We start from the raw sequence: 14,989 nt of genomic DNA, 5'->3' as shown, positions 1-14,989 counted from the left end.
TCCAAGTACTCCGTACTGTAGTATTCTTCCAAGGTACTTTGAAGATATCGGTCAAAACTGGGGTGGTAATCCTCCGACTTTGGCGATCGGACCAGTATGGAATGGTGGAAGCGCCCTTAGGAGTTCACGAGTCAAGACCCAGATTGAGGCTGAAAATACTTCCAGCCATGTTGGTCACATCAGCAGCGCCACATGTTGTTAATGTGTCTGCTGTCTACTCGTTTGTCGTATAGGCGTCTCTTGTCCAATAAACATCATCGTCATCATACTCGCCTGTTGGTGGCTGGATATTAGTTGAAAAACGAAAACTCAAAAGGAGGGGGGCAAGTCGTATACATATGTATGGCTGGGGACTGGAGTACTTCGCAATCAGGATCAGCAGTGTATTACTCAGAGTCCATTTTTGGAAAAAGTACGGAGTACTCCGAGCGTCCATAACAAAGGTCCTGATGCTGACGAGGAATTCTTGCGGAATACGGCGGAGCTGTGTTTTACAGATACGCTTCGCTTCCAACCTGTCGGATCCCAGAAGGGCCACCTGATTTTCTCTAGCTTCCTCATGGGCTTGATCGTAAGTTCTCGAACACGGGGGTTTCTATATGACAGACATCGAACGGAAAACGGATGGCCACCGTCCGATTCCCATTTCGATCTTGCTTGAGAAGACTACGCCAGCAGGCTAGGCGGTTAGGCGTTCCGTCTCTTACACTAGGTACCTTCTTGGTCGTCTCCGCGCCGGTTCTCTTCATTAACATCGCCATGTCTAGCCACATCCGAACTTTGCTCGACTCAATCGCTTTACTGAACCGCAACACGGGACTTACTTCCGAGGCCGTGTCGCCTGAACGCTGAATGGAGACTCTAGATTGAGGACAATCCTTGATTGCGCTGGAAGGTTCGGCTGAAATCTTGGATTCGCAGTCCAGTATCAATCTGAAGTAACCATAACAGTTGATTTGAGGGTTCGCATTTATCCTAAGGTTTGACATTGATTGTAGTTGTACCGTCACGGCTTGGCCAGAAGATATTTCTCGATTTGGACCGAAACCTGATGATCCTTCGCCATCAATTGCTTGAACTTCCTGGTGCGAGAGAAATGCAGAACATGATATCATACCCTATACCGGCCTTCCCTGCTCCAAGTCGCACAGTTTTCCATCCTGGTAAGACGGCTGCGTCGCCCTGGGATCCCTGGGATATCGACAGATTTTTCTTTCCCTTGCCCTCCGGAGATCATCCAATTTACCCGTTGGACTAAGACGCTACCACTTTCGGCTGACCGATTGATGGAAATTTCTAAATTTATGCATGCAGGTTCTAGGCGATGTCACCTTAACTATAATGTCGTCCATCGCATCGCCGTCTTGCCGTTCGACAGGGGAAACCATTAAGAACCCCCACTATTAGGGACCAGAACGGTCGGATTGAGTGAACATGGCTTCACAAGCATTTTCCTGATAGGGACCTCGGAAGAGGCGTCCGAGCCGCTTTCATTCGATGGCTGCTCCGTACACTGTATTGCTTCAATGCAACTCTGCGTATGAGCCCATTGCCACAAATCCGCTTCGTTTTATGAGACATGATCTCATATCTTACGAGTCGAAAAATCTGGGAAACAAACTAGTGAGTCCTGGTTGAGATGAAACTTGCAAAATGTCGCATATCAACCGTAACTCACCGGGTGCACAACAGAGATTGTCATCGCTGCGCATCATTGAGACGACGGAGCACTTCAACCCCTTGATGAGTCCGTGGATTGAGGTGTTATCCGCACATACTAGGGTTAATTGATGTTATTATGTCGCGAGCACCCCAAGTGTGTTAAGAGTGCGTAGCAACTTCTGGTTGGTTCTTACTTATATTGAGGCTGGCTGCCAAATACGAGTCTCCCGGGGTCTCTCCAAATCGAGCGTCCCTCGACCGAGTCCAGACGCTGTCACTTGTTCACTTATGCTTACCTCGATGGATTGAGTTGAGGTATGCTCAAGCGACAGGCTCGTCTTTCAACCAATCGATGCGATCAACAGTAGTTGGCACCCAACGCCATGGCTGCACACCCTGCTTCGAGTTGCTCGTGACACACTGGAGATAGGATATCACAACGGGACAGGAAGCCTATCCAGTTGTCCACCTGACTTACATCTACCACGACTCGTTCCTCAAAACTAAGCATAGCCGGGTGCCAGTGCAGAAGTTTGCTGGATTTGTGCTTTTGTCGCGCTCATGCTTGCGATCTATCGGCTTTTAGACATGCATCTCTGCGTAGAGTCACCAGATATGCTCGTATACCAACTCTAATGGATGGTACTTGCGAGTCGATGTATGAAGTTACCATTTCCGATATTTGAGTGATGGAGTATGAAACAAAAGTGAACGTGAATACCAGACAGTCCCAATCGATCGCGATCACATGACGTGGTTGGGGAGCGGGAGAACCAACGATAAACAATTTTGTAGTTATCGGTCTGTCTTTGAAGGGGGCAGTTTGATAATCACATCGGCTACAACAACAGCTACTCAATTGACAAGCCGTGACCGCACAGATACTCGCGCTTGAGAATCTGACTACATGTCTGACAGGGATACCCCAAATGACCTGCAAGACAAGGTCTTTGTCTTGGTAACCGGTGCCAACAGGTATTGTACATTTCTCCGCGTCCTCCCTCCCCCAAGGGGTGACTTTACAATCGCATACGCATAAGTCATCGTTTCCTGACGTATTGTTCCTTCCCTTGGTTCCGATTCTCTCATTACAGTGGCCTTGGTTTCTCAATCTGCTGTCGACTGGTGGATGAATTCTTGAAATCTCACCGACATCCCCACCAGTCTCTGACCGTTATTTTCACCACGCGGAGCACCAAGAAGGGAAATGACACTCTCCTTCGCCTACAGGATCACCTTCGCGGCGCCTCTGCCTCTGTCCCTGCTTCCGCCGCAGCATCAGCGCGAGTCACCTTTTTGCCCGAGAACGTCGACCTGTCGAACCTGGTCTCCGTCCGCGCCCTCTCCCGCCGACTGAACCAGACCCTCCCCAAACTCGATGCGATCGTGCTGAACGCCGGCCTAGGCGGATGGACGGGTATCGACTGGCCCAAGGCGATTTGGGGCGTCATGACAGACCTGGTGCACGAAGTCTCCTGGCCATCGTTCAAGATCGCGCCCGCGGGAATGGTGACGGATCCCCAGACCGCACTGGGCGACGACAAGGAACCGCGTCTGGGCGCGGTCTTCTGCGCGAACGTCTTCGGCCACTACATGCTGGCACACAATGTCATGCCGCTGCTGCGACACTCTGACCAGCTCCACGGGCCCGGCCGCGTCATCTGGGTCTCCAGTCTCGAGGCGACGGTGAAACATCTCGACGTCGACGACATCCAGGGCATCCGGACCCTGGCCCCCTACGAGTCCTCAAAGGCGTTAACCGACATTTTGGCTCTGACGTCGGATCTCCCCAGTACGGCACCCTGGGTTAAGAGCTTCTACTCGATCGACGAGCAACCAGAACACCACAAAGAAACAGAACAAGAACTCCGGCAACCAAACATGTTCCTCACCCACCCCGGAATCTGTGGCACAGGCATCCTCCCGCTCTCCTGGCCACTCTTCTACTCCATGCTCGCGGCCTTCTGGCTAGCCCGCCTCCTCGGATCCCCCTGGCACACGCTCTCCACCTACGCCGGCGCCTGTGCCCCCGTCTGGCTTGCCCTGTCCGCTCAGGCCGTCCTCGACGATGCTGAAGCGCCCTACCGGCGCAACGGCGGCGGGCGAGTGAAATGGGGCTCCTCGTGTAACCGTCTCGGTCGGGACCGGCCGGTGTGCACCGAAGTCGATGGGTGGGGGTATGGTGGTGTGGTTGGGCCGGCCGTCCTGGACGATGACCGGTGTCGTCGCCGCAAGAGGGGCGCGGCCGATCTCACTGCGGAAGAGAAACTGCAGTATGAAGATTTAGGCAGGAAATGCTGGCAGCGCATGGAGGAATTGAGGATTCAATGGGACAGGCTTCTTGACGAAGCTGAGGCCCAGGCTGGATCCAAGGCCTGACCAGCGTTCTAATCCTGTTCCATAGGGGCCCTCCTGTACTTTTTCGGGTCTATAGCTTGCTTAATGTGTAATTGTACATGCCCGTCTCTCGGCGTGGTTATTCCGAGACCTACCAAGTGTCGTCGATAAGAGCTTTATTCTGTATCCATAATAATGCAGACTTGGACATACTTCGGGAACAATTATCACCTTTATATCTGCCTTCACTATTTACATTCCAAGAAACCCCATGTCCACGTTTATCATTAAATCAGGTGTAGTATTATTCCTTTTGCCCACCATCCCCAAGAAAGCACAAGCGGAGCACGCAAGAGAACGGAAAGCAAATAATCCACAAGAAGAGAAACACGACAAGAGACAGCTTCGAGCTGGACGAACTGTGAAGATTATATCGTCGAACGGGGCTGTTTGCCAGGGACGAAGACAGGTTGGTAGAAACCGAGGAGGATGAAAGTCAGGCGAGGGGAAAGATGGCCAAAAGGCTCTAACAGGAACAAAAAAGAGAAGAGGCAGACGCAGAGACACGCCTTCACCGTCAAGGCTATGGGAGTGCTGAGCTACGGGGTGGGAAGGAAGTAAAGGGACGACGTAAAAGTTGCTGCACTGTTCTGTGCCTGGTGCGAGGAAAATCTGAGTGGAGAAGAGGCGTAAAGTATTGTACCCAAAGACTTGCACCAGACTCGGCCAACCGATGAGCCAAGCTTCAGTCGCGCTGGAATAGAATCGAAGAAAATGACAACCACAACAACGACTCCGGTTATATGCATCTTGGTGATCGCGAGGTAGGTAGAATCAATGAAGATCGAGGTAAATTAGGACATGTCGGCATTAGAAGGAGGAGAAGATCACATGATAATGGCGGGAACTGTGCAATGCGTTAGTTTTTGCAATTCGTAACGTTTGTAAAAAGCGAGCGAGGAAACATACCATCGATGTTCTGCTTGATGCTCTTGTGGGGCAGAATAGAGCCGCCATTGACGTACACCTCGTCTGCAATGGTGACATCGTCACCCAAGACTGTGACATTCTCCAAGCGAGCCCACTTGCCAACAGAGCTGTTCCAGCCGACAATAGTCGACTTGACCCAAGCATGGTCCTTGACCTTGCTGTTCTCCAGGAGCACACAGCGTTGCAGACGCACGCCATCGCCAACCACAACGTTGGGACCAATGACTACATTGGGGCCAATGCGACAGTTCTTGCCGATCTTGGCCGAGGGATCAACCATGACGTTGCCGCCATAGACATAGGGCTCGCTGTTGGGAGCCAGCAGCTTGGAATTACGCTTCGCGAGCGAGGTGAGGTAGAGGCAGGTGCCCGTCAGGAAATCTTTGGGCTGACCGACATCCATCCAGAAACCCTCGAGATCAAAGGAGTGGAGCTGACCGTCACTGCAGATGGCGGGGAATGTCTCCTGTTCGATGGAGGTGGGACGCAGCTCAATGCGCTTGAGAACACTGGGGTTGAGGATGTAGATACCGGCGTTAATGCGGTTACCAACGAACTCGACGGGCTTTTCGACGAAACGATCAATGCGAGAGGGGTGGTTGGGCTTGTGAACAACGACACCGTACTTCGAGGGCTCGTCGACCTTGGTAACAACAATGGTGCCCTCGTCGCCATGTTTCTTGTGGAACTCCGCGAGCTGCTGGAAGGGGTAATCGCAGATGATATCGGAGTTGAGGACGAAGAAGGGAGAGTCGTCCTTGCCCAAAATCTTCTCTGCCAGCTTCAGGGGACCAGCGGTACCGAGGGGTTCGGACTCGACGGAGAACTCGATTCTGACGTTGTATTGTTCCTCATACTGCAGACGAAAATCACACATTAGTCACAAGAACACGTTTAAGCCGACGGAAGGGAAGAGATCGGTGTACCTTCTTGAGGGCCGCGACCATGACATCTGGGCGGTAGTTGACGGCCAGAACAATATCTGTAACACCAGCAGCAGCCAAGCTCTCGACCTGGTGAAGGATCATCGGGCGGTTTCCAAATTCCACCAGGGGTTTGGGAAGAGTCAGAGTCTAGCATTGAAAGACGATGATGTTAGCATCAATTCGAAGTATTAGACAGACACAAGCTTCAACTGCGGGGGAGAGACAACTCACCAAAGGGCGCAGACGGGTACCGAACCCCCCGACAAGAATGAGAGCTAGAATCGAAAGGTTAATCTGAATGAACGCATTGACACTTGATTGCAAAAGGAGAAATCCGTACCCTTCATGGTGATGATTGATTAGATAATGTAAGAAAGATAGGTCAAAAAGTAATATTAGAAGCTGGTAGAGGTAGATGTTTTGGCTTTGCGACAAGTGGTCAGGAGAGGACGAGGGGCTGTGGAGGGAAAAGAGAAAAAGGGAAAAAGGAGGTCCCGCGGGCAACGAATGTCAGAAGCAAAGTCGACGACTGGTAAGAACCGATTCAATGCCGATTCTTGAGGTTGCAAGGCGGATCAAAAAGATAGAAGACGTGTATATAGAGAAAGAAAATAATACTATTATAGAAAAGGGTCGAGAAGCAGAAGCTCAAGTTACAGGAACGAACACCTGGCGTTGTTTCTTCCTTAATAATAACCTAGAATAACAAATAAGGATAGCATAACATGATGTTCCCAATTATGAGCAGGGGCACTACCACTAAAGCAGTACTGCGTACGACGACAGGTTCCAATGGGTGGACGGCCAGTCTATGGGACCACCACACTAAGAATGGGTTATGGAACAGTACCTTAAGGTACTCCGTACTTTGACCCGCTAATTGGCGATTCCACCTGAATCAGTCAATGCCACCTTACCTTGAACAGCCAGTATGGACATGGCGGGCAGTTACACGTTTTCAGCCAGAACGCCACTTGCAGCCTGTAGCAAATCAGGTATTCTACTCTGTACTCCGTAGATTCTAGGTAGATATATCTCATCTTAAGACTGGCAAGTTTAAAGGGGGCATATAATCTTAGGAAAGGCCCAGAACCACTGGATCAGGTGCTAGGTGGAGCCAACCCAATGCCCCTGATATTATTTGGTTATATTAATAGGACTCTTTCCTGCATATCCAGGACTCACATGACCGTTCCATATGGTTTTGAATAACAATGTTAATACTGAAGAATAATGAGTAGCTACAGCATGACCCTGAACTGAATCTATAGGAGGTTTTCAACTTTTATTGCATTTTGCGTATGTCTGGATCTACAGTGTGGATTAGGTAGGAACTGCGACAATCGGGGTAGCCGCATCGGGCAAGACACCTGGGGAATATGACGCCCCTGAACAATGCACGTTGATGCGCTTAGGTTACATGCGAATACTTCCTCCAGGTCCTTGGGGATCTTTTCCTAACGGGATACCACACTCGATCGATCCTCTGCCACGCTTGTATCAGTCAATTACCACTGTTAAATGTATAACCCTGCTAGACAAAGCTAAGGCATATATATCGTTATCGAGCGTTGAGTTGGCTACCTGTTGTCAACCTTGTGCTGGAGGCTCTGTCGTCGTCCTTGCATTATCACAACTTTAGCCCCCGCAGTCCTTCAGCTTCATCGATAATTGACAATTACTCCTGCGTGTCTGGAGGCAAAGGCTGGCCATGTTTCCTTGACGTACGATTCCCACCGCCTACTAGATCCGGTGCAGGGTCCACAAACAGACGGATCCACTCCCGTACTTTGCACACCTTCATCAATGGCAGATCACCATGCTTGGTTTCATCGTCTCTGAAGGTTTGCAGGCGCCTTGCACTGTAAATGCCTCCTGCGTCCGTTGCGTCAATCCGCTGGCGGTGCAACAGGTCGACCTTTGTTACCCCCCTGCCCACACTTTGCCCATATACCCGTTCTCGGAATGAGCTCAATCCTACCATGCGCAGGAGAACAATGTCTCGAGGTCGGAGACTAGACAAAGACGTTCGAAGCTTCTGAGCCTCGATGTCACATCGGCCAGTGGCGTTTGTTTCGTCACCCAGGGCCAACCAGAAGGTAACTCCGAATCCTGTTCTTGTCTCATCGCCCACCACCACTTCCACGAGGTCCAGCTCCCTTTTCCACTGCCGAGTCACTATGCGGCGTGGAGGATGAATTGCGATGATGCCGACAATCAGGTTTACTGTCATTGTCTGAGGCACAATCGATTGTAGATATGTGGCGCTGGGGATATCCTTCAGGTCACTGAGACATCCTTGAATCGCTAGGGAACCCAATTCTGGCGCTTCTCTGTCACTGGACGATGCAACGGATGTTCCTGTACTGTCGGCTGATAAGCCGCTCTCCTGAATAGAGTCTCCCAGATGCGCTCCAGGTACAGAGATCTCGGACGTCTCGTGTACTGCAAAGGAATGGTCGTAGAATTGAGAGATTGCCGAGTCATTTGGCGAGACTGATGATACGCCATTTAAGGTCGTGAGATCTTGGGTTCTCAAAAATATAGCATGCCTGCCTGCTTCGGGCCAAGTGTTTCCTCCTTCTTGCCCTTGAACCTTCGGATCCTGTAACAATCTCCATTTAACCGCATGAGATTTTGAGACAGGCTGGTTCACTTGTACTTCAATATCTGGACCAGAGAACGGAAATATAGGGCTGTCGAGCAATCCCTCCTCATCCCAGCAGAGATTCTGCTGCGTTGGAGCACCCATGAGGAAAATGAGCTTTGTCGACATTGCTGATGGGGCTCGTGTGAGAGAAGCGCTACAAACGGATAATCAGCAAGCATGGCTCTCACACACTATATATATAAAATCAGTGGGAAATGGGCTTGTAGGGATCTGCTGCTATGGCTTCAAGCCTAGTTCCCTAGGACCAAATAGCACGATATGTCCAGGAGCGACGTTCCATCACTGGCACAGGAGGAAAGGCAACAATAATAAGTCGAAGTTTGACAGATCAGAACCACGGATCGCAGACGATCGACCTACTTAGGTTGTACAACACTCTACATATGGTTTGTTTTTCGATGTCAATTAACCACTTGGATTACTCGTATAGCAGTGCCAATAATGATGTGGGTCAGAAAAACCACCTACATACCACTTAGTCTATTGCCATTGCCTTTGGACAGGGGAATCACGATGTGGAAGTTGGAATTAAGATAAACGACGTATGTTTCTGCCTGAGGCATAATATCACCCGACAAACCCCAGCTACGGTCGCCCGTTCAGGCCGCAGTGGCAATATCCATACGAATTTCGCCGCCGCATCCTTGGCCGACTGTCTGCCGGAGAACGAACTACTCCTCATTCCTCATCTTAGCTTGCATTCGCCATCGTTTGAATCTCGTTGGCGATGGCAGTCATCCTGAACAAATAATAAGCTATTATCTATATTGTCTTCGTATCTGCCACTCTTTGCGTGGTCGACATTGATTGCTGCGGCCTAGTGCCGCTCTTGACTCGAGACAACTATGGCTTTCCAAGTCCCGGTCTCAAGACCTGTAAGGGCCCCTACAGTTCTTATGCCTCTTATGGCATCTATTCTGACTTTCGCCTTTTCACAGAACTTTGCGGCCGTCACTTCCGATCTTTGGCCATCGATGTCAAAGCTATTAAATGCGCCTTGGACTAGCATCCAACGCACGGCCACCTCCTCGTCTCCTACAACCCGACGACTGCACCAGCGGACGCTTGGCGGAAACGAACCAAGTGTATGCCTCTACTGCGCCCATAAGTCTTTCTCAAGTGATTTATACTGACAGTAAGGTAGGTAACTGGCCGGATTCCGCTACCTGAGTGCCTGGACGCTGTCCCCCTTGAGGCTCTGAACTCGAACGTCATGCAGCGCCCTGTCCAACATGGGTTGTCGCGGACTTTCCTAAGAGGTAGGCTGATTTTATCGACTTCCACACATATCGGGGTACTTACTTTTGCCATGGAAGATTCGCTCTGGAGTTCCGCGACTGTATCCCGCCGTCCTCTCGTGTCTCATTCCGCTCGATCGTATTCGACGCTATCCGCCACCCTGAACCGGACTCGTCAGGCTCCGAAACCCAACAGTCTTTCGAAGCTCCAACAGCAGCGGTTCATGTTTGGAGGCCCATCTCACAGTCTGTTGGCCCAGAAGGAAAAGACCGCGAACAACAACCCAAGCAGTGCCAGCGCACAGAACGCTTTCTATCAGGCTCTGCTCCGAGCGAACATGCCGGCTATTGTTGTCGAACGATACCGCAGCGGTCACTTTGCGAGTAATGCATTGTCTGAGGCTATTTATTTGAAAGCGCTGCAGCGTGTTGGTGGCACCGATTCCGCAGCGGCGGCAACCATCCAAGGTCAGCACCAGCATCTCAACCCTGACCAGCTGCAGGCCATCGGTCAGGCCGTCGCAGCACGGAATCACGGTAGTCAGATCGGACTGGCGACAAAGCAATCCGGTACTGGTGCTAAAGATAATCCTCTGCATGTGGTTGTCGAAGAGTCGCTGGGCAGCGCTGTCTTCCGATGGGTCAAATTTCTGCTCGTTTTCGGCTTCTTCACTTACATCTCTCTTGTCGTGATCACCATTCTTGTCGAAACAACCGGCGTCCTAAAGAATATCAAGGGTCCGCAGAGCAATGAGGCTCAACCTCAGCAGCAGACTGTTCGATTTTCCGATGTACACGGATGCGACGAGGCCAAGGAAGAGCTCCAGGAACTTGTTGAATTCTTGTTGAATCCGGAGCGATTCTCTTCTCTTGGTGGCAAATTGCCAAAGGGTGTGCTTCTTGTGGGACCTCCTGGTACGGGAAAGACTTTGCTCGCCCGTGCTGTCGCTGGAGAAGCGGGTGTTCCCTTTTTCTACATGTCTGGTTCTGAATTCGATGAGGTGTATGTCGGTGTCGGCGCTAAGCGTGTTCGTGAGCTGTTTGCACAAGCCCGGAACAAGTCGCCCGCCATCATCTTCATTGACGAATTGGACGCCATTGGTGCCAAGCGAAATGAGAGAGATGCAGCTTATGTGAAGCAGACTTTGAACCAACTGCTTACGGAGCTCGACGGATTCTCGCAGACCAGTGGAGTCATCATCATTGCCGCAACCAATTTTCCCCAGTTGCTTGACAAGGCTTTGACACGCCCTGGCAGATTCGATCGCAAGGTGGTTGTCGATCTTCCGGATGTTCGGGGTCGGATGGACATATTGAAGCACCACTTGAAGAACATTCAGATCGGCACCGATGTCGACGTTGGAGTACTTGCGCGCGGTACTCCCGGCTTTTCTGGTGCCGATCTGGAGAATCTGGTCAATCAGGCCGCCATCTACGCTAGCAGAAACAAGAAGGCCAAGGTTGGACCCAAGGACCTTGACTGGGCCAAGGACAAGATCATGATGGGCGCAGAAGCTCGTAGCAGAATCATCCAGGATAAGGACAAGCTTCTGACTGCCTACCATGAGGCGGGTCATGCTCTCGTTGCTTATTTCTCTCCTTCGTCTACGCCATTGTACAAGATTACCATTGTTCCCCGCGGAATGGCGCTGGGAGTGACGCACTTCCTACCTGAGATGGACATGGTTTCCCGGAACTACACCGAGTATCTGTCTGATATCGACGTCTCCATGGGCGGGAAAGCAGCGGAGGAGCTGGTTTTCGGTCCTGACAAGGTCACAAGTGGTATTTCGGCGGTGAGTTCTATCTTCAAATTTTGAAAGTATGTTCACGATCACTGATGGTCTACAGGATATTCAACAAGCCACTGAAACCGCATTCACACTGATCACCCGATTCGGTTACTCGAAGAAACTTGGCAATGTCGATCTGTCGACCAACTATGATAGTCTATCATCTGAAACCAAGCAGGAAATCGAATCCGAAGTGCGACGACTGGTCGAGGAAGCGCGGATGCGTGCCACCAAGATTCTGACTGAACGGAGACACGAATTGGAAATTCTGACCAAGGCACTGATTGAGTACGAGACGCTGACGAAGGAGGAGATGGAGAAGGTTCTAAGAGGGGAGAAGCTGGACAAGATGGAGTCGGTACCATCGGCTCCGCTCAAGCTGCCCGAGGCTCTGCAGACCGCAAAATTGAATCATCCATCCACCCAGGCCGAGGAACCGTCGGCCGCAGCCAAATAATAGGTTACTCCCTCATGACTTTGTACTTTCCATATCCCTTCCATCGCCAGCTCCTCTCTGCCGAAATCAGGCGGCGCATTTTTGACGAACTGTTGTGTTCTCTCTATCTCGATTCCTATTTTCCATATGTTTTCTTTCTTCGTTCCTCGGTCGCGTTTCTGACTTCTTGGTGCTTCTCGTCTTTTCGATATGGAGTCTCAAAACAGCAATTGTTGCATATGAGGTGTGGCATATCGGTTTAAGAATGAGCGATCAGTGTACTGTATTGCATATACATACTTATAACATATTCATCCGATATCAATAAGTTATGTAAAGTTGGGGTTTCAGACTTGTGCTCATAGAGATTCATCTGGCTGGAAATTATATTTCTTCGAGCAGCTTCCGTAAAAGGCTACACGACAACCAAGGCACAGAAATGATGCTGCTGAAATTCCGGTTTGATTGATATGTATACAGTTATCCGTAGGATACGGTTTATATAGGCGTAGTGTAGGAGTATATACTGATGATAGCGGGTATCCAAGAAGAGACCTAGACCTCCACCCTAGAAATGGACCTACTGACCACCGACCAAGAGAAAAATGCCAAAATGCCATTACCCCAAGAAGATGTAAAACGGAAACGCTCAATCGCAAGCACATTGCACACAATCATCACAAGATATTTATATGTAAGAAGAGATGTCGTCACTCTTGGCCCTCGGACTCGATCTCGCTCGTGTCCAGCCAGCCCCGGGACATTTCGACGGCCTTGGACCATTGCTTGTACATCCGTGCGCTCTGCGTGGGCGAGATGCGGGGTGTGAAGGTGGTGCGGTTGGCGCGGTTCATGTTCTTGAGCTCACTGAATTCCTTCCAGACGTCGATGGCGAACCCGGCCGCGATAGCAGCGCCCAGCGCGGTGGTTTCGTGCATGGCAGGGCGCTCGACGGGAATTTGGATGATGTCGGCTTGTGTCTATACGAGTAAAATGGATGTCAGTTTCACTGGCATCGTGATGCGGAAGGCTTTCTTAATTTTTCAGAGACGTACCTGCATGCAAATATCGGAATTACTCATACCGCCGTCCACGGCCAATTCCGACAATTTGTGTCCACTGTCCCTTGCCATGGCATCGAGGATGGCCTTTGTCTGGAAGCAGGCCGCTTCCATTGTCGCGCGAGCAATATGTCCGCGCTGTGTGTGTTGCGTGATACCAACTTCGTAGGGGGTTAGCATTACGACTTCGTCCAAGGGTAAAATGCGTTCAGGAGACTTACAGATGGTTCCCTTGGCATCATCAATCCAGTAGGGAGCAAACAGACCGCTGAAGGCAGTGACAAAAACGCAACCTCCACTGTCGGGGACAGTGGCGGCAAGATCACTGACTTTGCGCGAATCACGAAAGAATCCTAGGTTGTTCATGAGGAAGGAAATACCACTTCCGGCGACGGCAACACTTCCTTCGAGGGCATACACCGGCTTTCGATTTTTACCCAGCTGGAAGCCAACGGTGGCAAGCAAGCCGTGTTTGGAAATGACGGGCTTCTCGCCGACGTTGTAGAGCAGGAAGCAACCGGTACCATATGTGTTCTTCGCTGTGCCCGGTGTAAAGGCGCAGTGGCCGACCAAAGCTGCGGACTGATCGCCCAAGCAACTGGTAATCGGTACTCCGTCGAGAGGTCCAAACCGGACGTATCCATAGCCGTCAGGGTCTGACGAGGGAAGAATCTTGGGGAGTCTGATCTTCTTCCTGTCGACACCAAAGAAATTGAGCAGTTTATCATCATACTCCAGGGTTTCGAGATTCATAAACATCGTTCTGGATGCGTTGGTAACATCGGTGACATGACGACCAGCTTCGGGCCCGCCGTTGAGGTTGTACAGAAGCCAAGAGTCAACAGTTCCAAAAGCAAGTCGTCCTTCGTCATACGCCTGCTTAACTTTGGGGCTATGGCGAAGAAGCCATACTAGTGAGACGGACGAAGGGTATGTGGAGAGAGGTAGACCGCAGATACCCGGTAGCTCATCCGCCCCCTCTTGCCCTTTGAGCTCTCGAACCAGATTCTTGGTTCTGGTATCAGGCCATGCGATCGCGTTGTGCAACGGTTCGCCAGTTTCCCAATCCCAGCAAAGTGTTGTCTCTCGTTGACTGGTGATCCCAATGGCTTCAATATCTGATTTGCTGTGGCCTAGAGCCAGGAAAGTCTTCATCGCTTCTTCAATGCATGTGTACACGGAATCCACCAGCTCGAGGGGATCGTGTTCGTGCCATCTAAAGGAGAGGACAAGAGAATGGTCAATTGCAATCCACGAAGTAGCAAGAAAACGGAGTGGAGCAGGTGACTAGGTATATATCTTAGCCACAAAGACAGAATTGAACTTACCCTGAGTGCTCGTGGATCTGGCGAAATTCGGTCTGATACTTGGCCACAGGAACACCTGTGCAATCGAAGATAATAAATCGTGAACTCGTAGTACCCTGGTCGATGGCACCAATGAAGCGGTCTTTCAGGTTGTCGCCTCGGCGATTTTCATTTTGGAGTAGTGAGCGGTTGCCGTCATGCGATTGATAGGCGGAAATATCAATGTGAGCTTGTTGCTCTTCGACGGCATTATCAAGCTCCGTCAGATCGAAAGGGTTCCTCATTGTGTCGGTTGCAGTGGGTTGATGTTATATATAGAGTGAGAGCGAAATGTATATAAATCTGTCGGCTTCTTCCTTTCCTAAGGTGGCCAGTGGAAAGGTAAATGGCAAGCGAGATTGAGGAGATTGGGGATTGGTGCAGTAGTAGCAGCAGCAGTGGTGGTAGTAGGAACGGGACTGGTGGGAAAATTTACAGTCCCTAATCTGGTCTAACTCCAATCTATAAGACAGCGAAGCGGATGGAAGATAGGAAAAGAGAGAGCTGGGAGACGCAGAAAGGGTCGATC

At 50.7% G+C, this 14,989-nt stretch overlaps 5 protein-coding genes across 5 annotated transcripts; 2 read left to right on the top strand and 3 right to left on the bottom strand.

Annotated features, from left to right (window-relative positions):
• Positions 1-2,569: 2,569 nt before the first annotated feature.
• On the top strand, positions 2,570-4,041 carry Asppvi_000416 (3-keto-steroid reductase; the record flags this gene model as incomplete). Its single annotated transcript, XM_043296725.1, has 2 exons — positions 2,570-2,637; positions 2,757-4,041. The coding sequence occupies 2 exons, from the start codon at positions 2,570-2,572 to the stop codon at positions 4,039-4,041; spliced, it is 1,353 nt and encodes a 450-aa protein (XP_043152660.1).
• An 845-nt stretch (positions 4,042-4,886) lies between these two features.
• On the bottom strand, positions 4,887-6,262 carry Asppvi_000415 (mannose-1-phosphate guanyltransferase; the record flags this gene model as incomplete). The annotated part of the gene is made up of 5 exons (XM_043296724.1): positions 4,887-4,906; positions 4,969-5,845; positions 5,916-6,062; positions 6,147-6,190; positions 6,256-6,262. The coding sequence occupies 5 exons, from the start codon at positions 6,260-6,262 to the stop codon at positions 4,887-4,889; spliced, it is 1,095 nt and encodes a 364-aa protein (XP_043152659.1).
• Positions 6,263-7,593: 1,331 nt separating this feature from the next.
• On the bottom strand, positions 7,594-8,691 carry Asppvi_000414 (uncharacterized protein; the record flags this gene model as incomplete). The annotated part of the gene is made up of 1 exon (XM_043296723.1): positions 7,594-8,691. The coding sequence occupies one exon, from the start codon at positions 8,689-8,691 to the stop codon at positions 7,594-7,596; it is 1,098 nt and encodes a 365-aa protein (XP_043152658.1).
• A 740-nt stretch (positions 8,692-9,431) lies between these two features.
• Asppvi_000413 (i-AAA protease YME1) lies at positions 9,432-12,074 on the top strand (the record flags this gene model as incomplete). Its single annotated transcript, XM_043296722.1, has 5 exons — positions 9,432-9,461; positions 9,525-9,671; positions 9,731-9,845; positions 9,903-11,620; positions 11,676-12,074. The coding sequence occupies 5 exons, from the start codon at positions 9,432-9,434 to the stop codon at positions 12,072-12,074; spliced, it is 2,409 nt and encodes an 802-aa protein (XP_043152657.1).
• A 689-nt stretch (positions 12,075-12,763) lies between these two features.
• On the bottom strand, positions 12,764-14,705 carry Asppvi_000412 (glycerol kinase; the record flags this gene model as incomplete). The annotated part of the gene is made up of 4 exons (XM_043296721.1): positions 12,764-13,033; positions 13,109-13,275; positions 13,336-14,330; positions 14,443-14,705. 4 exons carry the CDS (start codon positions 14,703-14,705, stop codon positions 12,764-12,766), a joined length of 1,695 nt encoding a protein of 564 aa, XP_043152656.1.
• Positions 14,706-14,989: the final 284 nt, after the last annotated feature.

The sequence above is a fragment of the Aspergillus pseudoviridinutans genome (assembly GCF_018340605.1).
Source record: "Aspergillus pseudoviridinutans IFM 55266 DNA, scaffold_1, whole genome shotgun sequence".
In the NCBI taxonomy this organism is placed as follows: domain Eukaryota; kingdom Fungi; phylum Ascomycota; class Eurotiomycetes; order Eurotiales; family Aspergillaceae; genus Aspergillus; species Aspergillus pseudoviridinutans.
The sequence above is the reverse complement of the archived record's forward strand: the minus strand, read 5'-3'. Positions and strand labels throughout refer to the sequence as shown.